Source organism: Antedon bifida, chromosome 2, assembly GCF_963402885.1.
Source record: "Antedon bifida chromosome 2, ecAntBifi1.1, whole genome shotgun sequence".
Lineage (NCBI taxonomy): Eukaryota > Metazoa > Echinodermata > Crinoidea > Comatulida > Antedonidae > Antedon > Antedon bifida.
Genome location: NC_136227.1, coordinates 22277832 through 22304694, shown reverse-complemented (window position 1 = coordinate 22304694; position 26863 = coordinate 22277832). Strand labels below are relative to the sequence as shown.

Here is a 26863-nt window from a genome sequence, read left to right as displayed (position 1 = left end):
AGTCTGAGGGTCACTTCATCACGCCTAGATACTTCAAGTGTGAAGTATCCTATTACAAAAAAAAAAACTTCAATGGACTGTTTTGATAATAATTCAATGATTATCTGACAGCCAATTACAGTATTATATAATATCATGGGACTCATAAATACCAGAAATGCTTTGGGATTTGTCGTTCGACTCTTTTCCCAGACGTTTTTTGGGTCCAGCAGCTGGTACCTATAAATTATAGTCGAGAATCCTTTTTCGCAAAATTGTCAGTGTCTAGTACTATAACTGCTGCTTGCTTTATATCTGAATGATTTATCTCTTGTGACGTAGCGGCCTAGAGCAGCAGCGTGAAAATGTTGAAGAGCCAATTGGAATTGAATCCAAATGGGAAAAGGAGTTAGACAATGAACTTGATTGGAAAAACCTTTTCTCAAATTTACACGCTTGTACAAATGACACCAAGCTCAAAAATTTTCAATTTAAATTTATTCATCGTATAATTTATACAAATACAATGCTCTTTAAGATGTCTAAGGTCGATTTACCAATGTGTAGTTTTTGCAAGGAAAGGCAGGAAACGCTGCTACATATGTTCTTTGAATGTGATCTAGTAAAGAAAATATGGGAAAATGTAAAACAACATATGTATCGAAATATCAACAATAACTTAATTATCACCAAAGAAAGTATAAGAAAGTGTTTTGGTTTTGGAAAAACACACAGTGATGCAAACACTCTAATTTTAATTACAAAGTGGTACATATTTAGTTGAAAAATCAAAGAACAATTACTTATACAACCATATTATTATTTACAAAATGATTATTATAAGGTGTAAGTTTGCGATACATTATTTTTCTTTTATATCATTACTCTCTTAGTTTTGAGAGAGTATTATATCGTGTTTCTTTTTATTGTTTAATGGTTTACGTTATCTTTATCTATTAATTTTGTATTATATTATTATAATAAAAAAAAAATAAATAAAAAAAAAAACCTCAGATATATACCCTACAGCCAGGTGAATAACTCGCCGTGTCTATAACACAAATCAATGAAACGCCACACACTTTTTTTCGGCCTTGTACATACAAGACATTTCATGTTTATTTTATGCCTATGAAATAATAAAAGAACACCATGTTTCTCGTTTATTTTTATCGTTTATACTGCATACCATTATTATATAAAAAACCTTCATACGGCAAAAAAAAAGTTCACGATATTACACTCCACTCAGGGATGTAAATATACCCTGCTAACACTTGCACACACGGACCAGGGCGGTAATTAACTGAAATGGAAAATGGTGTATTTTTGGAGAGTGATGACATCAGCATTAACACGAGGAGCGAGCTAGACAATGTGACACTGTTAGTAGGAGTGTGCGTGTGTTTTGAAAAGAAACTGGATATTTGTGGATATTTTCCGAAGATTTTAAATCGTGTTTTCTTTTTAAACTCTTGAATTCATAAATAGTAATTAAACTCTTAGCTCTTTCACTATGTAGGCCTATTTACACAACTATAATGCTAACCCTAGCTCTACCCCTACTCTTCTTAATTAAAAAATAAGTCAGGTGCGCTGAATCCACATCTAGCGACGGTCGCGGGTAGGTTGCATCGTTTTTTTTCTTCTTTTTTTTTAGAATTAAGTGGGGTGGCTAGCCACCCTATTCACCCACTAGATCCGCCACTGGCTACTTAGGTAGTGCATTGTTTCTCTCATCATAATTTACCATAAAACGTACATTCAAGACAAGGAATGACCTGGTTTAATGTTTTAATATATATGCATTATTTTTACAAAACGTCACAAATTGTAGGGAATGGGTCTTTAATAATGAAGTAACTCAACTAATGAATCATTTTATAGCATACTTAATACAAGGCTTTGCAAACCATGAAATCATGTCTACATTTCATAGGTACTCCTTTTCGTTAGTTTTTTTAAAAATTATAACATTTTTTTGTCTATACCTAATAACCACTTAAGGATTGTCACTATACTGTAAGTATACTACTAATGATGTTGTATTGTATTAATTCATTAGAAATTAGATTTTGTATTATATTTGCTGTAAAACATAAACACATGATATTGAATTCCTTGTATTTGTAAATTAAATTCATTGTCTTATCATATTAGTAAGTCTCTATACCAGAACACTCAGCCAGTCTAATATTTCTGAAGGATATCTATGAATTTCCGTATTTGTTTAGAAATAGAGTAATGTATGAAATCCTTATGTTGTGTTTATGTTAGAAGCCAGTGCGATGCAAGGTACGTGTGTAAACAGTTAACCTTGCTTACAAATGCATAATCAATACAGTCAGTATTCAACAGAATACTCCAATTGCCTTGGAATTTAAATGAGCTTTCTTATTATTTACCAGTATTATAGAGTAGTAGATTGCTATACTAATTTTTTAGCTATTTAATTATTGTATTTTATGGTAAGGTTAAGAATCAGATGTATTTAGAAAGAGATCTATAAAACAGCTATAGTGTATAGCAATATCAAGCATTTTGCACATTTTCACCTGATTCTATTCTCTTGTTTTTTCCATTCTTTTGTGCATGTTTATATGATATTTTAGATAAATGTGTTTTTTTAATAAAAATGATGGTGTTTTTTTCAATAACAAAATTGGTTATAATTATTTACACCTTCACATATTTGGATAACTAGCAATTATACCCGCTCCAGGGCGGGTTTCAAAATTAGTTTTGAAAAGCCTTCTCAGTACATAATACCCGACGCCAGTATCTCGCTATACTCACCAACACCCACCCCTCTTCAATAACACCCCACACTCTTTTTTAAAAACAAATTCAACGTTAGCTTCAAAATGAGAGGCCTGGTTTAAGTACGTTGTAAACTGTGTAAATGAATAGGTGCCATATTGGCTAATAATTAAAATATCTAATTTTGATACTGCGGCTTCTCACCATCCCAGCCACAATTAACTAACCTTAACTCATCCCCTGGACAGTTCAAATTTAGTAACTTTTCCTAGTACAATTCTAATCACATACTTCATTACGCCAGTATTTCTGCTCTCCTCCTCCTCTCTCCCAACACACCCCAGATACTGGGTGATGTGTTAAAGACGGTTCCAGTACAAATTATGTTAGCCATCACTCCCAACCCATAATCCCTCAGTGGGAGTTTTCAAATGTAGTTTAAAACATTCCCAGGCCAGGTCATGGTGATAGGCCTACATCCCCACCCCAAACTCCCAGCCCCTTCCCAAGGATAATTAAACAACAATTCTGGTCAATTTACCCCTAGCCTAAGCAAAATCCTCACTATTCCCTGAACCCCAACTCTCACACCCTATCTCACAACCACAACCCCTCCCACCAAATTCCCGGACTTTTTGAAATGTAGTTTAAAACCTTCCCGGTACAATTGCGATCATTTTGGTACCCCATATATGTATGGTTACATGGAGAAACAGAAATTTGTATAACGAACAAACATCAAATATTGGTAAAAGTGGGCCATTTTTACCCCTAACTTGGATCCTAGATGGCGGAAGATGTTCAAATATAGTTTAGAACTTTCCCGGTACACTTGCGGTCATTTTGATAACCCATATGCAAGGTTACGTGCAGTAACAAACATTTGTATAACGAACATACCCGCAGTACATAACATCCGATGCCATTATCTTCCTATACTCACCATACCAACCATAGGCATGGTTTAAGTACTTTGCAAACTATGTAAATGAATAGGTATCATATTGGCTAATGAATAAAATATCTAATTTTTATGCCGCTGAATTACCTCTTCCCCAGTCTATATTCTTTCTCCTCCCCATCCCACTACAATCACCAAACCTTAACAACTCCATAGGACAGTTCAAATGTAGTAACCTTTCCCAGTACAATTCCAATTATGTTGTATTTCTATTACAGGGTTCTCACCACGCCGGTCGGCGCCGGAATTTCCGACCGGCACAAACAGGCTCCCGACCGGCACAAATTATTAGATCTAAGACCTAGCCTAGGTCTTGACAAAATACCTTGTCCTTAACCTTAAAAAAGCCAAATCTGTGCTATTATCTAACATAACAAAACAATAGCCTTTCAGTTCACCCCTTTGTCTCGCAAACAAATAAAACGTCGATCAATACAATACAAAGCCGTCGATAACCAACAACGCCCAACGAATCTTGTTAGGGTGGTGTTTATGGCCGATCAGGCACACCACGTACATAGTGGCTTGACACAAATACAGTACTGGCAAATAGCCAAAAATCTACACAGTACACGTACGTGAAGTGTTTGTGTCGACTGATCTCTTGATGAATGCGAAATTAAATAATTAGAAAATAAATAATAAAATTATGCTATATTTATCATCTCATTGCATGCACATTAGTTATTATTAGTATATTATTAAAGTTGTTTCCAGTTAGTTACTGCCGGCACTCTAAATTTATTCCCAGTTAGTTACTGCAGGCACTCTACATTTATTCACAGTTAGTAGTTGCCGGCACTCTACATTTATTCCGGTTAGTTACTGCCGGCACTCTACATTTATTCCCAGTTTTTGGCACTTTTTCCAAAAATCCCTGTACTATGGTACAGGGATTTTTTCAAAAAAATTAGTTACTGCCGGCACTCTACATTTATTCTAGTTAGTTACTGCCGGCACTCTACATTTATTATAGTTAGTTACTTAATTAAAAGAAAATACAAAATGACAAGAGAATATCAAGAGCGCGGCATGCAACGATCCATCAAAGCGCCGCCTTTGTTGTAGGGCCGCGCGCGACTGTATTGACATCGTTATCACGGCAAAGGGCTTTGTGCACGATGCGTCAATAAAGCTCAATAAAGCTCAATCAATGGTTCTGATTCGCTACTTTCGCACCTTCTTGCTACAAAACCAGGTAAAACGTATAAAATGATGTCATATTGTTCCAGAAGTTATTATCGTTCCAGAAGTTATTATCGTTCCAGAAGTTATTATCGTTCCAGAAGTTTATCGACTATGTCTTTAGCTAAATTTGGATTTACCTTGTCTAACAAACGGAAACGTAATGAAGAAAACTGACCACCAGCAACACCGGCTACCAAGAAATCTAAAGCCAATGTCAAGCAAGCCGGACATTTTCGGAACGAGTGGATGAAAGGTCGTTCATGGCTGTATTATCGACCTTATGAAGGAATGTACTGCCGTTTGTGTCAAAGTATGATATGCGCCCATTTGATCGGGAAACATGGAATAAAATTGGTTCCAGGAGAATTCGCCTTTGTAGTGTTAAAGAACACGAGGCATCATCAGCACATTTATGTGCGGTAAAACTTGAACTGTTGGCCGAATCCAGTGACGACATTGGTAAAGTGATTCAACCAGAGGTTGCTAGCGATGCAATTACTTCTGCATTTAAATGCTTGTATTTTCTTGCCAAACGGAGAATTCCACATACAACAAACTTTGAACCTCTTCTTGACTTGTTAAAACAACTTGGATTGTCAGTTAAGGACGATTTGAACGTTGCGAAAAATGTGACTTATTGTAGCGATGGATCAATACAAGAAATGTTAACTTTTATTTCTGAGGAATTAGAGGACAATGCACTAAAACAACTGAAATCGTCTGAGTACTTTGCAATAATGTTGGATGAAACAACCGATATTAGTGTGAGCGAACAATTGACTTTAAATTGCCGTTTTTTGGACGCATCTGGTAATCTCTGTGTTAGATTTTTAAAGCTAATTGAGCCACTAAAGCCAGTACTGGATAATAATACGGAAAACGTTACACTTAATGCCGAGACAATTACCAAGCACGTAACTGCGTATTTTGCTGCAAATGAACTGAATTTTGACAATTTGTGCGGAATTGGGACAGATGGAGCAGCCGTGATGACCGGCAAACACAACGGAGTTGTAAAACGTCTCCAGAATCATGCAATTTCTGCAATTGGAATACACTGCTGCGGACAGACTTCAATTGGCTACCTCTCAAGCAGCAGCCGCCGTTCCTTTTGTGAAAAAGTTTAACTCTATTTTACGTCAGTTGTATGACTTCTTTGACAATAGTGCCGTTCATACTGCAGGTTTGCATTCTGTACAGGCAGCTCTGAACGAAAAGATCCTCAAACCAATTGAACCTTCTTCAACACGCTGGCTTAGTATTGAACATTCTGTGACGCGACTGAGGGACAGTTTCAAAAGTGTCTTAGTAAGCCTTGAGCGAGAAGGAGAAGAATGTGGTGACGCGAAAGCTGTTGGACTGTTTTATCTTAGCAGAACTTATCGTTTCATTGCTACGATGATGTTATTGTGCGACATTTTACCAATTGTAAGCAAATTATGCAAGGCTTTTCAGGTACGGCAATTTGAATTTGGATTAATTAAGCCGCTGGTGAAATCTACGATTACAACAATTGAACAAATGAAGACTCATATTCATTATATTATGATATAATTGTATTATATTAAACGCATTTACCTTACTTTATAACATACAACATTATTATATTATACGTATTCGTTAGTTATATTATCATGTAAGCGATGAAAATTTGAAAGCACTACCAAAGTTAACTGACAGTCTCAAAGCCACTGACATCAATATTAAAGAACGTTGTGACGACAAGGACTATTTTGAAAACCACATCCATGCAAAATACATCGACACGCTAGTTTTGAACATTACCAATCGTTTTCACACTGCTGATGTTAGTATCCTGTCTAAATTTAGCGTCTTTAATCCAGAACTTCTTGACTCAGCTGACCCAACCTACGGAAACGACAGTATCACTGCTCTTAACGAACACTTTAAATCAACCGCCACTAATGCAGAAATTGTTAATGAATGGACACTTTTCAAAAACTACGCACATGAAAGTCTCCTGAAGCAGCCAAATTTGAAAGTAGACGCTGTAGTGGAATACCTGTGCAAAACCAAACTGGCTCGGGAAATATTTCCAAATGTAGCAAAACTCGCAATGATTTACAGGACTTTACCTTGCCACACAGCAGATTCAGAAAGAACATTCTCCCAATTGAAACTGATCAAAACTGTACATCGAAATAGACTTAGCCAAGCTAGCCTTGATGGATTAGTACGAATTGTAATTGACGGCCCTTCTTTGGAAGATTTTAACTACGAGGGCACTGTAAAACGATGGGCTCAAAAGAAACATAGAAGAATTCGAGTCAAAACCGACTAGACTTTAATGAACTCCAAAAAAAAATGCCTTCAAGAAAAAAGGTTTTTGATTTCTCTAAAGTTAATAATTTAAATAATAATGATGACTATTTTTGTATGTATATTGCATGTAAATTGTTTCTTTGTTATTCAAACATTGATTGTTTTTTATTTTTAGTTATTAAACAATGCGTCTCTCTGTGTTGATTGCGCGCTGAACTTTATTTAACCTTTTATTCTTTGCCGCGCCACGCATGCAGCGGCCTATCACGCACTCTTGTATAGTAAGCCGATAGTCTCACACACTCTCATCAGCAGTGACCGGAGATGCGCGTTTGTTTACACATGTAGCGATTATTCCGCGAAAACCACGTGTAACGTACGTTGCGTGTTATGATATGTGTACTGCTAGCCGTTTTGTAAACATTTCAACAGTCCGCCGACAATACAATCAAAACTTTATCCTGTCTACATATATCTTCACTACACACTTAATGTTTTATTTGGCACATCATCGATAATTAAGCCTGCTTTACTAAACTAAACAGTTGAGTACCGTACTGCTAACTCTAGGCCAACAAGCTTGGTAATACGAGACACTAGAAAATGCAACATTACATAAATACATACTAGTCTATTTAAAAATAAACACACCCCCCACCCCCCCCCCCCCCCCCCCCCCGGATCCCAACACACCCCATTCTTGGTGAAATGCATTACGAGTAGATACAAATGTGAAATTAAACTTCCAAATTAGCATATTTAAATTACCATATGACGTAACTATGACGTCATAATGTAGAAACCGCAGGAAAACAATTTTCTAACACTTTCCTGTTGAAATGAACATTATATCCAAAGTTTACTTAAATCAGACATCAAAAAGGAGGTTAATTAGCATAAATACAAAATAGCTGCTATATAAATGTGATATTAAACTTTCCAATTAGTATTTAAATTACCATATAACGTACCTATGACGTCAAAAGATAAATATAATTATGATGTCATATTATGTCAAAATAATGCTCAATTGGCATTATTCTAAGGGAAAATATAGAAACTGTAGGAAAAGATGTTTTAAATCTCATGAAAATAGTAGAACATTTAACACATCCAGGTTAATATCATCAACTGTGTATCAGAAGTTATATTTCCGCCACCCTTCACAATATGCACAGCACTAGAACATTCCAGTTAATTGGCTTGCATCTGATAACTTTGAAAAAAGAGATTCTTAAGTTTGTAATGAGTTTAATTTCGTTTAATTCTACCCTTACTTAAACGCCATCCTAAATCTGGAAGATTAAAAGTTTGCCATCCAAGGTACATATACATAGAAAATGCAATAGTTGACATCGTCAAAATACTTATATTATGGTTTCTTTGCCAGGAATCAAACCACCATACACGCAAATTCTAAATTCATCAGTTGGTCTTTGACATTTTAAACTAAATTATTACATGATGCTGGCTGTTTATTTACATCATACATTTGGTATGATATAGCCATGTTTATTGGAATATGTTGGTTCAGGGACAGAGAAACATTGTTTTATGTGATAGTTTTCTCCAGCTAGTTTAGGGAAACCTATTTTCTGTTATCGTTTTAAACATGACTTCAGTCAGAGAGGAAATATGTTCATGCTGGATGCAGCTTTCGTAATGAATAATACATTCAATATAGTTGTAGTATTTTCACCATGTTTCCACCTAAACAATTTTTGTTCTGTCACCTGTAAGAAATCGTTGGTTGATAGGACTGCACGTTGATGCGTTTTGTGATGCAGATTGCATTTATATCAATTTATCTCCATATCCGTTATGGCTCACACGATGTTCGTCAGTCTTCTACATGTAGCCCTACAGCTCTTTCCCTAATATGCAGCCATATGTCTACACTAGGACTACTCTATAAACACTATCATTCCAAAAATGTATGTTATAATCAGCTGGTATTGTAGTACTGTACTACCGAGTTACGTACATATTCGTTACATTAGATTTGTTGATACAGTATATAATTAGGCATACGCTAAAATGAATGAAAGACTACACAACACCACAATAATGTATTGTATCTACATCTATTGTACATCTACTACACCTATGCTACTCAACTCTAATACAACAACGATATCTGTCTTGTATCATTGATGACGTCTACAAGCTAAGTACAATACATTAATTATTAATAGTAGTCTAGACTATAGTAGTACTATCTATTCTACCAGGGAGTTGTAAAATAATTATTTTACAACTCCCTGATTCTACCACCTAGAAAATTCGATTGCTAAAAAAACACAATTTCATTCCAATGTTCAAATCAGCTAAATATATGGTAGTAGTAGTACTGTACTACATCATTTCCTAGATTTATTTATACAGTATTTACTATATAATTAGACCGTTTTAGTGTACGACGCTAAAAGAATGTGTGTTTGAACAGTTGGGGATTAGCTAAAGTGTACTGCAAAAAATACTACTAAAACTACCGTTGCAACGGCGCAGATCCTATTCAAAAGTTGAGGGTGACAAACAAAAAAAACGATTAGTTTACACACTATACTGTGTACATAATAAATAGGGAAATCACAGTCTTCTTGGCAGAGCTCATTTTTATCTGGGGGTCAGGGGGCCGCATAGCTTGCTCAGGTGAGTTCCTACCAATTTTAGGGCGTTTTTCAAGGGAAAGAAAATAGTTCTCTTCCAAGTAGAGCGAGGTTTTCCCTTTTTATTAGGCACACAATATCGTGTGTAAAGGTACTTGCAAAGATAGGAATTACAATGACTAGAGGGTTCGCTCGCACACCCTCTAGTGGGTGTACCCGAATGGTTCTCATAAACATGGCCAATGCCTCTGGAAACTCTGGTAAGATGTGAAATATATGCCAATTATGATAATTTTTCCTGTCAGAAATGATGGACACTTGACAGAAATTGGTGGTTATAAGAAAGTAAAGAGAGAAAAAGATAGAATTGATAATTTGTAAACGAAATGTATACAGTTGGTTACTCCTATAATGATGTAAACAGTTTACAACATTTGGTACTAATCATAACGTAAGATGCAAGTAATAGTATAGTAATAGTAAAGTAGTATACATGAATCCTATATACAGTATACAGTACATAAATATATATATATATAAATGTTACACACAGGAGGAAATCGTCAATATGGAGTCATCAATCACTAAAACAGTCTCTAAAGTGACCGTACCAAGAGACCAAAAGCATAGTTTATCAACTGACGTGACATAGTGGGTGACAGTGAGCAGTGCTTTCAACATTAGTGTATATATCATGACAACAGCATCAGCACAAAAATGGAACAATATCGTAATAGCGAGAACAAATTTTATCAAATCTACGTTTAGATACAATAAGAAAATTTTAGAAAATTACACCTCGATGGCAGCAAATACATATAACAAATTCTGGAGAAAAGTGAGTGGACCATCCGCCCTCAAAAATAGGTGGAGGGGATATGTCCCTCTTGTCCTCAGTAACCACTTCCCCCCCCCCCACCCTCCCAAGGATCTGCGCCATTGTAATGTAGCATCTTGATATTACAGTACTTGCCATTTGATTGATTAATCTCATAAAACATGTTCTATTCAATAGCTTGAATTCATTGCAAAAATCTCATATAAACAATAAACAATGTGACACCACAAACCAAAGTGTAGAGTGCACCACTGTTTGGCATGGCATTATTTGTAGACATTAATTATCCCATACACATTAAACAAATTCAAACTAAATAATGTAGAAATAGTGAATGTTTATAATTTGAATGGCACCTGTACCTGAGGTGTGTTATAATCAATCATATGCATACATACAATACAGATTTATCACATTCAGATACTCACTAATATCCCATGCATAAATGCATACAAATGGTCAGTGTTATTACAAAATAGATTCTTGTCATTTGATTGGAGGATTGTGAGTCACATGATATGCAATAACAATCCATTGAACACCACGTCATAATATTAATACTAATAACTAGAATTTAATTCGTCACTTTGACGAATTATAGGTGATCATTTTTATCATTTTACTGAAATTAATTTTTTTTTTAACATGCACGTACGTTAACATACGATCAGAAAATGTTGATGTATGCCATCCTATTATATGCTTATAGTGCTGAGTTGTGCCTATATGCCATATACAATATGTACAGTATACTGTATATCTATATACAGTGTAGCATAGGTAAAATTACGGGACACACATGTTCTAATTTTTTGGCATGATGACGTTATCAAACTAAACTTTAAGATGACAATTTCGAAAGATAATTAATTGAGCTAAAAAATATAAGATTTGGAAAAAAATTTGGCACGTAGAAGCGCTGTGCGCGCTCTTTAAATTGTGTATAACTTTGACGAAAAATATGAAAAAACTACTTTTTCACTTCAACTGGCCATATGTTAACGTCACAACATCCGATAGGCTTAATTTTTATATGAATTAATATCTACATTTCATCAGCTTTCATAATAAATTATAATCATCAAGGTAACCTTCAATTCTGAAGAGCTGTAAGATATTCAAATTTACTGCGAAGGTGAAATTACACGGCCTACGTTATTCAAGTTTTTACGCGTGATGATGTCATTAAAATGAAGATAGTGTCAACTCATGATAAAGATAATTAATTAAGCAAGCACATACTGAAAGTTGTGCGAAATTCGAGCACACATAACCAAGATGCGCTCTGTTGAATGTGATAATCTACACAAAAAGATAACAAATCCTAATTTTTAAATTCAAGTGGCCATTTGATGACGTCAAAACATTTTGTACGTAAAATGTGTACATGAATTCATATCTACAACTCAATGGCTTCCAGAATAAGTTAAAAAAATCGGGGGTCATCTTGCATTCTGAAGAATTATTTTCATTTTAAAAAAGACCTATTTTTCACCATTTTCAGAACTTTTGTAAAATTAATGTGCGCATTTTGTCATTTTTAACGTGCTCGTATAGCGTTATTTTAAGTCGGAACTGACTCAAATTTGGTGAATGTACTAAGGATGGTGAGTAGAATGAGATTTGTAAAAAAAATTCATGTTTTTTACGCTTTTTAAGTATCGCGCGCGCAAAAACGCATTTTTGCGCAGTAATTTTTTGAAACACGCAAATGGCCTAATTCATGCTCTAAATTGATCAAAACTTAATTTTTAGCGTTTTAAATTTTTAACGCGCGATATCACGCGCATGAACCTACGTGCGCGTGCGTTTTTATTTGCTAATATTTTTACCCTTGATCTGAAGTTTACGTGTAGTGAATTTCATTAATATGTGATAATGAATTATGGAGATATGATTGATAATGTGATTTCGCAAAATGGCGTATAAATGTCGTCACGGATGAGTGATCACGCTGGAAAGCTTATTAGGATTAAGTTATATTATTTGAAAGATATTCTGAAATTTTTGTAATCATTGACATTAAACTTTTTGAGATAATTGTTACACAAAATAGTGTACAGAAACAATAAAAAGAAAAAAAAAAATAATAAAGATTTTATACAATAACAATAGGTGATCATTTTATTCTAAATGATCACCTAATAAAACTTTATTTAACCACAGAATATGCATCAATAAGATTGGAATTTCCAACATGAATAATGATATGATATGAGTGATAAACACATATTTTAAAATTTAATCTAAATTTAACATACTATATACAAGTTAAACCAATCTACAACGAATTACAAAAATGATTAAGTACAGTAATTAAAAACAGAAAGGAGGAAAAAAAAACATGATCTCTGGTGTGTGTGCATATAATTGAGGGACTAGTGCTCAGCAGTGGCACCAGGATCTTTCCGACGCGGGGGCTAAATTCCTCCAAACGAAGCCCTCCGAAACAACGCGTTCTAGCATCATTTGAGGCCATTTTAATCAGATTTAGGGTAGCAACTTTTTCCATTTTTTATAATAGAAAATTAAAATACTGCATGAAAAACACATTAAATGATGTCCGATGCGATGACTGTGTCAATTCAATTCTTTCAATTTAAAAAATGGAGTGACCTTTAAAGTTCAAAATATGCCTATATTTATCGGGTAAATTGTAGCATAAAAAATATATGCGAACGTAAAACGTACCCACGGGCCAAGAGGTATATTTTTAGCTGAGCTGAGCTATTTATAAGTAAGTGAGTAAGTGGATATACAATATAATCTTTTATAAGATAGGCTGGAAGCATATATCTTGTCCTGGACAATGCTTTGTTAATGTGAATATAATGTAAAATCCGGTGCTGCTCTAGGTGCTTTGGATCATAATAACACAGTGGCAGATTTAGGGGTGGCGGGGGGAGGGGGGGTGAATAGGGTGGCTAGCCATCCCCCTTAATTCCGCGACCGTCGCTAGACGTGGATTCGACGCACCTGACTCTTTTTTTTAATTAAAGATGTATTGTCCCCCAAAATCATGGAAAATAAAGATTTTTAAAATCGAACTTTGAATAGGCCATTTTGCAGTTTTAATGAAGTTGTTCACTTCCATAAGAAAAAAAACGGGGGAAAAAAATTATTTCACCTATAAAAAGACAAAATAAACAGTTAAATTACCCAAAAACTCATTGTCTTCCAGACAATTTGACCATTTTTTGCTTTAAATTACATTTTTCTCAGATAAAAAAAAATTTTTCAGACCCAATTTTTTGTGAGAGTGAATAACTATTATGTGACATTAAAATAACATATTCAACAAAAAAATTTAAAAAAATATTTGTTTAGGGGGACAATATATCTTTAAGAAGAGTAGCAATAATAGCATATAGTTGTGTAATAGGCTTACATAGTGAAAGAGCTAAGAGTTCAATTACTATTTATGAATTCAAGAGTTTAAAAAGAAAACGCGATTTAAAATCTTCGGAAAATACCCACAACTGAGTTATTTTCAAAACACACACACTCCTACAGAGTACTACCACCAGCAGCGTCACGTTGTCTAGCTCGCGCCTCGTGTGAATGCTGACGTCATCACGCTCCAAAAATACACCATTTTCCATTTCAGTTTTCATTACTGCCTTGATCCTCCGTGTGTACATGTGTGTGCAAGTGTTAGCATGGTATACTTACACCCCTGAGTGGAGTGGAGTGTAATATCGTGAACTTTTTTCTCGGTATGAAGGTTTTTTATATAATAATGGTATGTAGTATAAATGATAAAAATAAACAAGAAACATGGTGTTCTTTTATTATTTCATAGGCATAAAATAAACATGAAATGTCTTGTATGTACACGGCCGAAAAAAAATGTGTGGCGTATTTGGCGTTTTATTGATTTGTGTTATAGACACGGTGATTACTGCAATCATTTATACTAAATTACATTGAGTTATTCACCCGGCTGTAGGGTATATATCTGAGGTTAACAGACCACCAAAACACAACACAACATGCACTATCGAGGCGTTACGGCATTATGAAATGTTCATTTTGTTTAAAGTGTTTTTCGATCAAAGTTTATTATTAGTTGAAAAAGTTTATTATTAGTCGAAAAAGATCCGTACAGTATTTAGAATTTATTTAAATTTACGGCAATTTACATTATGTAAAATTTGTTATTAAATGTGATGGAAACAGTTGCTCTAGCCTATTAAACAGGTGTGTAAGCATCTATTTTTTCAAAAATTTTCTGAGGCTCGGGAGGGGGACACCCCTCCCAAACCCTCCTCCGCTCGGTGCTACGCACTTTGTTCGCCACATTCGTGGCCACCCCCCTCGTCAGATCCTAGATCCGCCACTGCAACACAATATGCATGATGCCAATATGCAGGCAATACTCTAAACAATTCAAGCCAGCTACAAATATTGTGCCTGGACAGAAGATGGCTGTTTTGAATGTACTGACTGGTCAGTTTGAAATTTGTATAACTTTGACTAAAGAAATTTAAAAACTACTTTTTAACTTCAACTGACCATATGATAACAATAACATTACAACATCCGATAGGCTTAATTTTTATATGAATTCATATCTACATTTCATCAGCTTTCATAATAAGTTATAATATTTGAGATGGGTATATATATATATATAAACACATTAGGCATAGAACATTAATTCTAAACCGCCCGGTGATATACTGAAATTTAATTAGTTAATTTGAAACGATAAGATGAGGAAATCTTTGAGAATGAGAAAAAGCTTGATATGCAGATGTCCTAACCATTAAACCACTGGGGCTTTCATGGTATAGCTCAAACCCAATTGGATAGCGACTCTTTAACACTCTCGGCGTGGTACAGCAGAAATATATATACATATATCTAACTTTTCTGGCTGTTTTACTTTATCGTTTTGATTTAGCTTTTCGCTTTCTTTTTGTATCTCCATTGAGATCCAGCCACTGATACCCACAGCATTTTTTCAGTAATTTGCCTTTGGATTTACATATATATATATATATATAAATCAATTGTGGTGCGTAGCACTGTGTAAATTATATATAAATCATACTGTCAAATTATAGAAACAGTGCTCATATTTGGAACATGATCTTTTGATCGCGTCGAGCATAGCTCATTGGCGAAAGTTGAGAGAATGTATATGTTGGGTGAAAATCTGTGATAATACCATATATGGCTCTGTGGTCTAGTGGTATTATACCCGCCCTGTAAGCGAGAGGTCGCAGGTTCGAATCACGGCAGAGACATTTTTTCACACAACTAAAAAAATACAGAACTTTCGCCAGTGAGCTATGCTCGACGCGATTATGAGATCATGTTCCGAATATGAGCACTGTTTCTATATTTTGACAGTATGATTTATATATGTATATACCGTATATGTATGTAAATCAGTTGTGTTGCGTAGCACTGTGTAAATTATATATAAATCATACTGTCAAATTAAGCCTCCACTGATTGTGAGAGCGGTTGTTGTATGAGAGAATGTATCTGGTGGGTGAAAATCTGCAATAATACAATATATGGCTCTGTGGTCTAGTTGTATGGTACTCGCCCTATAAACGAAAGGTTGCCGGTTCGAATCCTGCCAGAGACATTTTTTTCATACAACTAAAAATACGGAACTTTCGTCAATGATCTATGCTCGACGCGATTATGAGATCTTGTTTCGAATATGAGCACTGTTTCTATAATTTGACAGTATGATTTATATATGTATATGTGTATACTTTAAAAAAATTAAACCAGGTCATTTCTTGTCTTAAATGTACGTTTTATGGTTTAATTATGATAAAAAGAGAGAAACAATGCACTACCTAAATAGCTTGTGTCAAATGTCCTCTCGTCGACAGTCTTAGGCCTAGCTTAGGGTCTGTTTCTGCTGAAAAAATAAAAATAATCGATTTTTCTTAAGTACCACAAACCACAGAATTGACCGTGTTGCAATTGAAAATTTTCTCTAACGTTAATTGGTTATCTGGTAATCACTTTTTAAAAATCATGTCATCCATACCCACAATGCAGTTCAAGTTATGGAAGGCCGATGAGATTTGGTTTGTTTACATCCTATCGCTGTCTAAAACTCTCTAATGTAGGATTAAAAATTAAAAATTGAACTCATTACTTAAAGCTATATTATTTGTAAAATAAACATCTAGGCCTACTACCGTACCACATACAACAGAATGATATATTAATAAGGGCACGTCGGCGAGAAAGTTCGTTTCGCCGTTGCTTCTTCTACTGTAGGGCCTAGCTGGGCTATAATTTCTACCGAAACAGGCCTATAAAAGGACATGCAAAACATCGTTAGCCTGGACTGGGAGGGGTGTAACGGTGTACTTGTAACAATTATCGGTTAAAACAAGAAATAATCGGTTAAGACATGCAGTGGATTGAGTGTTTTTAATCGGTTATTTTTTAATCGGTTATTTTATTTTGCGCCGTTTCTGCTGCCCAAAAATAATCGATTAAAAAAATAATCGGTTAATAACCGATTATTCCTGCTCAGCAGAAACAGGCCCTTTGTTAGGCTTAGTTTTGTAGGCCTAGCTGGTAAAGAGTAGTAACGTATGAACTTTGTACGCTAGCTATAGGCTTAGCCTGACATCTCGTTGCTGAATTAATTGCCTTTCCTTTTTTGGCAGAATCTGTTACTACAAATTGGGGAAGACTTGGTATTTTCGCTGAAAAGTTACTGTTCTTTTATTTGTTTACCTTTTCACGATAGATCAAAAGTGAGTGCATCCCATCACATTATGAAAATATCAATGGATGCGATGCTCCTTGATCCTTGGTTACCCTATACAAGAACCAACTGAGACAAACTATCTGTGTAAAACATGTTTATTCTGGAAAGGTGCAGCCACACACGCCAACTACCATGACCCCATGCACATCTTATAAATAACAAACAAATAAAATAATTACAATCCGTTTCTAGATGACAAGCAATGTAGCAAAAGTTCAATATTCTTGGGTTTTTTACTTTCTATTGAACCAAAATTATAATATTATAATATATTTTAAGGCACGTCAGCAAGCAAGTTGTTGTGTTCCTTCTTGGTAGGCCTATATCTTATACTGACAGGCCTAAAGAGTCTTTCACACCTGTTCCGCCACGTTTCCGGTCCGGCAAATCGAACATCAATGTTTCATTTTCATGACACTCCAAACGGCTATGCGCCAATCGATATGCACGTAGCCGCGTGAAAACGGAACATTTTCCGGCGCCGGACCGAAACAGGTGTGAAAGACCCTTAAAAAAGGACAGGCAAACATTGTTAGCCTGGACTGGAGGGGTGTAACGATGTACTCCAACAGTTAACACAGAATTCTTTTTATTCCCCTGGAGTCTCTTGCATGTCTTAATTCTACTCCATAAAATAATAACAATCACATGTTGTCTCATATTGGCCGGTCCACATTGTCATTTTGCTGATCGATCACGCAAATAAACAACATGCTTTGAGGGTTGCTCATATTCTCACGAGTTGACCTAGCTCAAAATGTTGTCATAGTAATCGCTATTTGTGTTGTAGCTAAAAACTGCTCCGCGATAATCGGTTATTTGGCGTTAAAACATGCAATCAATTGACTGTTTTAATCGGTTAGTTTTTAATCTGTTCTGTCATTTTCTGCAGTTTCTGCTGCGCAAAAATAATCGGCTAAAAACCGATTATTTCTACTCAGCAGAAACAGGCCCTATGATACTTTCATACATTCTTTAGTTTCGAAGGAAAAGGGTCATAGGGATCCTGAATCACCTATCTTTATTACAGTAAATATGTGAATGTAATTGTTTGAAATTCAGATTCAGATTCGATTTATTAAGTCATTTCATACATAGTATAATGATAATTGTTTTCTTGGCAGAAAAACACAAGCAAAACAATACACACATAATATTTACATTCGTGAACAACAACAACTGATCAGAGCAATATAAAATACAACAGACCTAATGACCTATCTTTGAAACTCATTGTTGTATAGTCTAATAGCACTAGGTAAGAATGAAAATTTATGTCTATTTGTTTTAACTGGAATTGTTGTTAATCTTCCAGATCTGGTAACTACTAACTTATTGTTGAGAATATGAGATTCATCAGCTAAAATACTATTTAATTTAGATATCATTCCATCATTACACATTTGTGTGATACCTTAATCTCGACACCAGTAATTTTGCTTCCATTCCTAACTATTCTGTTTAATTTACTCAAATGTTTCTTTGTTAGACCATTTACCCAAGTAACACAGCAAAAGCTTAAAACTTTTATCAAAGATTGAATAACACTTTGATAAAAAAGAAATAAAGAATCACGGCCTATATTATATTGTTTCAACTTCCTCAAGGAATACAGTCGTTGAACACCTTTAGCATACACTTTGCACGTATCCCAACTTAGATTCGTATCTATCCAAACCCCTAAATATTTATGAGACTCTGGATTTTCAACATAATTTCCGCCAATAACATTTGCATCAGCTTCCTCAATAGTACACTTGGCCGAATAGTATTGAAAGCGGAACTGTAGTCAATAAACAATGATCTTACATAACACTTTGCCTTATCTAAGTAGATTGGTTGTAAGAGACACAAAGTAGCATCCTCTACGCTTCTATTTGAACAATAAGCAAATTGGTATGGGTCCGCTTGATACTTGATAAATGACATCACATTACCATTTTGAGGATCGTAAATGTTATATATCGTGAGATAGTGACTGGGAAATTTCCCCGTATTTCTCTTGTTTCCATCATTCATATGATCCTGTGAAATCTCAAGTTCTGTTTCAAAAAAAGTTGGTCTTGGACTGCTAATTGCATTTATACCTTTAAAATATCGGTATGATTTAGTAATTGTGTGTTGGGAAGAAAAATATAGGGCTAATTAAGATTTGCAGGTGATCAATGTACAGTAAAAATGTCTACACCTAAACTTTAGCAGTTACTTGTTTTTTCGAAGATCAAGCCTGGGATATCCCTTGCAAAACACATTCATTATAGCACCATATGCGTACATTTTGACATAAGCATTGTTAATTAAATTTTGTAAGCTGAAGACATGAAGTTTAGTTTATTTCGGTGATACCGTTTTTTTTATGATAAAGTACAGTATTTTAGTTCCTAACCTTTTTTCCACACACCTTGATTTTTTTTCTTTGCATGCCCTGCCTAAACTAAGGCAGCCTAGGTTTTTTCTGTAATGTGACTCTAATTTCCATAAAAAATTATATTGTGTTTGTGCCATCACTTTGCTTGTGATATTTTATGCAATCTGATTACATATCTGCAATGACAAAACATTGATAAATGACAATATATATTATTATTATGTATTTTTTTCTTTTAATAAAGACTTATCATAACCTACCAGTGCCATTTATTCGAGGAAAAAAATAAACACAACAGGATGTTTATTCTAACAAACTCCTATGTGAGGCAAATTACAGTATAGTGAATTTTAACAAAATATGGAGACATATTCGAAAATACTAATGAAATTATCAGGAAATTGACTATCAACGTTGTGTTGCATGCCTGGACGTGCTGCAATCCAATTGATAATCTTCTTCCCTCCAATCAGCTGCATTTGACATTGTCATCGACCTCAAGTACTAGTGATAATACTGAGGCTTAATAACTTGGCAATTCTATATCTTATCAGTTATACAGAGTCTTGTTTTGCTAGCTGTCAGCTTAGAACAATGAAAAGACATGGACAATACTTGTTTTCTGTTAACAAATTATTTTTTAAATTTTACTTTTTCAATATTCATTAACCAGAAATTCATTTATGAAACCAATTTTCAGAAATATTAATGAATACATTTCCAAGAAATTCTGAATACCTCATCTATTCTATGTTTTTCTATTTATTAAATACCTAATGGCTGTTGAATAAATTATTGTGCAATTAATGTAAGTAATTCTTTGGCCCAAGTCACTACCTGGAGTACCATTATAAGCCTACTATTTATTTGTCATCATCATTTATTAAATAAGATCAAGTCTAATGTTTGCCTTTAGCTTGTGCCTGTTTATAATCTGTATATTCATTCAACCATGGATGAATTCTGATATATTCACTCACACACAAATATTTTTATATAGATATTTGAATACAAGAAATTGATTCGATAGTCTATGATTATAATAATAATAATACGTATTGTATGAGTTGATTATTAAAGGGGATATTAATTACTAAGGAAAAATAGTACCGTAAAGTAACCTATTTTTTTAGCCTATATATTATTTTAAATTTCCTTTTGTTTTGATGATTTAATTGAACAAAATTTTTGCTCTCATTGTGTTTTTCGATGTGCTAGATGTTTATTGCTCGTATATTCAAGCCAAACCCTTTTGATCACTACTCAATAGCTGGGCCTAGTTATCGCGACTGTTCCCAAGGAATATACAGCCTTATATTTTGTGGAATGATAAAAATACAATACAACATGTCCAATATTACCCGTCTGATCTGTTTGAACAAGTAATAGAATTATCTCTTGTATATATTGACCAATCAGATTACAGAATTGATGTACACTAATGATAGATATTATAATAACAGCTATTGTTTTATATGATGATTTGTGTCTAATAATAATATTTTTTCAGACTGGTTATTCGAGATTCTGTTAAATTACATCAAAATAAATATTATTGAAAGCGCAAACTACAAAGAGGTCTATTTATAGAGTAAGTGTATTGTTTTTAATGAATCACTGGTATTATTCCGACAGACCATTGAGATTTCCTTGTAACAAGCATTGTTGTTAAAAATCAATTTTTTAAAGGTACATTGATGTCGCACAATAGAGTTATTAAAGCACTAGTTCAATTCTAAAGCTCACTTTTATCTTGTTAAACTGTAGTAAATCAATAGTTTATACATGGACAATGCATTCTGTGATGTATAACTAAGGTTGTAATGTGTAAAATGATGAAAAACAAATTTGAATGATCAACAACAATGAAGTCTAGTTTGTTCTAGCGCAAGTAGTATTGAGTGTTTTAATTTGTATTTACTGTATGGCAATATTTTTTAAACAGAAAACAATATTTATATACATAATCCTTGTTATATGCATTTTATCTGACATTCTAATTATTTAGTTAAAATTCAAGTTACAACTTACCTATGTGAGATTCTGAATAAAGTATGATAAATTTATGTGTAAAATTCATGGAAACAGGAAAAATAAGCAAAGATGATTGTTAACTCACTGCTTGACATACTCAAGGACAATGAATATTTTATCTTCTCGCATTCAATTCTCAATTTGTCCCTATTTCCTATTTGTCCCTATTTATATTATGTTTAATTCTTAATTACATCAAATAATACCGTAGACTACTTAAAATAACACATTTGAAAACTTATATGTAATGATAATTGATATCTATAATATTTTCAATGAATAGGGTGCTCTGTAATAAATTTGGAAAATTAAATACAATATAATAAAGAATGTTTGAATTTTTAATTTAAAAAGGAGCAGGTTTAATTTCGAAGTACATTATGGTAAAGATTTATTATAATGTGAGTCTACTACTTCTATCTTCCTTGTCTCTTATTGTTTTGCCTAAAACATGAATACAGTAAATAAAGTGCTTCTTGTCAACTGTACGCTGTCTTTTGTGTTATAGAAGACTATTGTACAAGAAATCCATTAATTAAAATATGTTATTCTACTTGTGTATACTGTAGTGTTGTACTTTACAGCTCTTGAAATATATTGCTTTGTGTTTCTTTCTGCAAGAACCTTGTAAGAATTTATATTAGTATTCAATATTTGGTTTTACTGTTTCTTTCACTTATTGTTACAAGGTTTTATAACTCTTTGATATTATTGTAATATTTCAGTAATAAGATCATTTCTATTGAAAATTGATTCATTATCGTTTTAGTATAATATAAAAAACATCTGTTATAGCATAACAGAACACAAGGAGAATATAAGAAAATTACTGTAAAAATGATTATACATTATTATTATTACTTTAATTAATAATTTTCTTTTATCATTTTTTTTCTCATGATTCCCATGTATTTATAGTAAAAGAAATGTTATATTCTGTCATATTAACTTTGTGTCTTTGTGTTTAGATAGTCAAATACTCATTTTTGCACTAAAATATATATAGACAATAAAATTCATACAACTCTTGTCATCAATCATCAATTTTATTTGAATAAACATTGAATATACTATATCTTTGTACCATGTTGAATGTTCACAAAATAAAAACAAAGATTAATACAAAATACAAAAAAGTAGCGCTTTAAATAAAAAAAAATTGTTAAAAATTGAGTGAATTTCATTTAAACATTTGAAATATATTTATATTTGGTAATTACAGATTATAGAAAAAATAATGATATGGACAATTTTGTTGGATCAAATTGAAGATTTGATATGTGTATGTATCACACAACAATCACAATGTAGTCAATATTCCATTGAAGAATGCATACTTATTTTTTCCTTCAAAATACGAATCATGGTCTCTCAACAATAATTAGAAAAGTGGTCCATTTAATAGTCGTAATCTCATTGCCAAATCCAAAACATACTGGTCTTTCAAAAAGATCTTAAATGCTATACTTTATAGTCTATTTAAAAATTGCCATCATACACGATCTCATACACATACATTACAGTATATACATTTGGGTATAATCTGTACATATATATGTAAATAGCCTTCATTTATACATACTGCGTTTAATACATGTACTAGTACATACTAACAATAACAATTTGGTGTAGAGATGTGCATTATTATCCAAAAGTAAATGTCAATGTACATTAGACAGTAGTGCTTAATTAACACTGCTGGAATGCATAATCATAAATAAATGTATAGTTACAGAGTATTAACATATTGGCATACAAACAAAATATGCCAACCATAGTAGTAAACATTAACAAAATTATGCTTATAGAAATTGGTTCTCTGGATGCGTGTTATAAACAGCTATACATTATAAAGCAAATCCCTTTATTGTAAAGGTTCATGCTGAATGCTACCTACCTGTATATTGAACAGTTTCTGTTAAATGTCAATATTCCTTTACACACATGCTACACACAATGACTTTTAACATATAATTATAATAGGTAAATAGTATAGGGTTCACATAGATTTATTTCACATGTATGTATGTATTTATAAATAAAAAATATATACATAGCTTAAGTAAAGTTTAAGAATTTGTTTGAATAAAATTCAGGTTATTACTTACTATGTTAGAACCTGTTTCTTCTGCATATAGCGCTGAATAAACCCTTTATTTCAAAAATATTATTTCAAAAATATAATTTTAGACCGACTGCATTTCTTCTCCCAAATAACCGTTTAATGGTTGGTCAAAAAACGTTAAAATGATTAAAAATTACAGATCAGATCAGATACTAGTTATACAAACTACAGTATAACCGGTTAAATGGTGTTCTAACCCCTATGTTTTGACTGTTATTTTCACACAGTTATTAATCAGTTATTTTTCGCAGCAGGAAATAGTAATGAAGTAATCAGGAATGGATCCAGACTTTTGCTTGAGTGGGTTGGAGGAGGTCCTGAAAATAAGGCAACTATAGAGCCAACATGTCAAAAGGCTACCTTAGCCCGAACTATGATGTTATCATGTGTAAAATTGTATTTATTTTTATTATAATAATCACCTTTTCTTAAAGTTTACTTTATATTATACTTCATTTGAAAAGGTTTGGACACCATTGGGAATAAATTTTGCTTTTTATATATGCAAACTTAATAAAAAAATAAATTTTTGAATGCCTTTATATTGAGGTTAGATGGGTTTTTAAAATTTTATTATTATTTTTTTTTTATCTTTATTTTACATGCTGCCTCAAAGAAACTTCAGCACCTCTCTAGAATTGTATAATCACAATAATGGAAATACAATATTTTTTAGCAGCAGAAACATGAAAAATTACTGGTTAAATGGCAGCCTGAAAATAACTGTTAAAAACACCCAATTGATTCAGTGTTAGAATGCTATTTAAATGGTTATCGCTGTGCAACTTTTAGTTGATATACAGCTGTAATAATTAATTGTGTTGGTATAGATAGGTTTTATTATTATTACAGTACTTTAAACTTTAAAAAAAAGATTTAATAAATAGATTGCACATAAAAACATAGAATTAATATAATTATTTATATTTCAATATAATTTATCAGAGACTGAAGTGTTCAATATTCATAAAAGTATGGAAATTATTAATACTTACAATAAACAATGTTTACTTTTATTCTTTAAACATAAACAGATTTACTGCGATAAGTAGCAGTCGCTGCATCATTTATACTTCCACCATATATAATATCACTTCCTTTACTACTATTTCCACCAACCTCAGTATAGCTATGTTCATTTGATTCTGGAGATACCTGTATACCAACAGAAATACGCCATTGCTCTACATGGTCCGGTGTAGGTAAAGGCGGACGTATGCTATCTTTTGGCTCAAAATATATATCGGGTTGTGCTATTTGTGTTCCAGTTATATCTATATTTGGTTGAAATAAACAATTTCTTAAGTATCTATAATACATTGGTAGAATAATTATAAGAATGATAAGTACAGAACATCCACCAGCAGCAGCAATAATGATTGCTAGTGTTAGTTCATCTATAGGTACTTTAGGGTGTTCGGTTGCAGGTGGTAGACCTATTGGTTCTGGTGATTGCTTCAATACTCTTAATACTGCTGTACTGCTTCCACTTCCAACATCATTTGTGACGATACATGTCAAACTTGATCCATTGTTTGCCCTACTCGGTTTCTTAATGCGTAAAATCTGCTCACTACCAGGTTCAACTTTATATTCATCCTTCCTTAGCTTTGGAGAAAATTTCCAAATGTATGTTACTCGATTTGGATTTGATACATGACGACATATAAATATAGCTTCTTTATTTTCATAAACCTCATCAGGCTTAAAAATACTTACATTTGGCTTAAATTGAATGTTTAATAAACCTGTTGTTTTGTTTCGTCCTTCTGATAGTATTGAATTACTTAAATGACAACGAAATGATTTTGAATTGTCCTCCACTTGGGCAATAAACGTGTATTTTATTTTTTGGTAACTGTCATCTCCATTTGCATCGTAAGCATGGAGATTTTCTCCATCTTGGTATAATGTCAATGTACTTACAGAATTTTCTGTTTTTTCTGTAAAACAGGTAATTTCAATTTGACTTCCTGCCTGATATTTTTCTTTCAAAGGTTCAAATGCAGGATATTGCAACCCTGGTAATTGTTTAATTTTCAATGTTGTAGGCTTAGATTCGATTATAATGTTGCCTTCATTATTTAGCAAGACGCATGTATATTTGTATTCACCATCTGTACGTTCCACGTTTTCTATCACTAAATCATAGGAATCAATGTTTTCTTTTTGAGAAACACTAGTAAAACGATCATTATCATTTCTACCAAGCACAATTGTTTTTCCATCTCTTTGCCAAGCAGGCGTCTGTGACTCTGTATTACGGTTCTCAAAGGCACACGTAATATAAGCTCTTCCATTCTCATTTGCATCAACCACTGGTACGAACCCACCAAAGAATCCAACCTTCGCTGATTTTCCTAGATGAATTAAAACTAGAAAATACAGAAAAATTGTTGATGAGCCTTGCACATACATGTTGTTAGAAGTGCACAATTTTGATTTTGAAAAATATCAAACATATTGAGAAGATGTGCAGTAGCAGAAAGCAGTGTATCATAGATGTAATTTCAAAAATGTATTCAGTAATCCTTGCCATTTTCCATGTACAGAATACAGTCAATACTAGGTTGTGTACTATGTCAACTAAATCTACTAGATTTTCACATAATCAGTTGTGAATATTCTGAGTGGACTCTTCCATTAGCTTCTTAGGTATTAACCTAAATTATTAACTCCAATAATATGCAAATGCATTCAACTGTAAATTCCAACACAATTGATTGTGTTTCGTTTGATAAATTTGTTTTCTTTTGTTTCATATTGGATCTTACACCTACTGTTCTTCAATTAAAACACAGGCTATTATTATACAGGACTGTTCAAAAACAACTCTGCGCAGCAGGATTAGTTTCTTAAACAGAACATAATTAACATATTATCTGAAATACATGAAGATTTGCGATGGGATTCAAACCAGTACAAAACCTATGGATTAGCTTAAAAAATATGGTGGTAAAA

The 26863-nt window shown here is 33.3% G+C and overlaps 1 protein-coding gene and 1 long non-coding RNA gene across 2 annotated transcripts in view; one reads left to right on the top strand and one right to left on the bottom strand.

Moving 5' to 3' along the window:
• LOC144858656 (uncharacterized) overlaps positions 1 to 26863 on the top strand; it is a 158364-nt gene that overhangs the window by 43401 nt on the left and 88100 nt on the right. The gene's annotated exons all lie outside the window — the stretch shown is intronic.
• LOC144835954 (uncharacterized) lies at positions 23824 to 26476 on the bottom strand. Its single transcript, XM_078691089.1, has 2 exons — positions 25622 to 26476; positions 23824 to 25510 (listed from the first exon to the last, which is right to left on the bottom strand). The coding sequence occupies exons 1-2, from the start codon at positions 26318 to 26320 to the stop codon at positions 24923 to 24925; spliced, it is 1287 nt and encodes a 428-aa protein (XP_078547215.1). The 5' UTR covers positions 26321 to 26476; the 3' UTR covers positions 23824 to 24922.

What these genes read in the sequence shown, in the direction of transcription:
- LOC144835954 (XM_078691089.1), bottom strand. Translation starts at nt 26,320, where the DNA reads ATGTATGTGCAAGGCTCATCAACAATTTTTCTGTATTTTCTAGTTTTA. An exon ending in ACATTCAATTTAAGCCAAAT is followed by an intron (nt 25,511 to 25,621) that starts GTAAGTATTTTT and finishes TTTTCTCCAAAG; the next exon opens with CTAAGGAAGGATGAATATAA.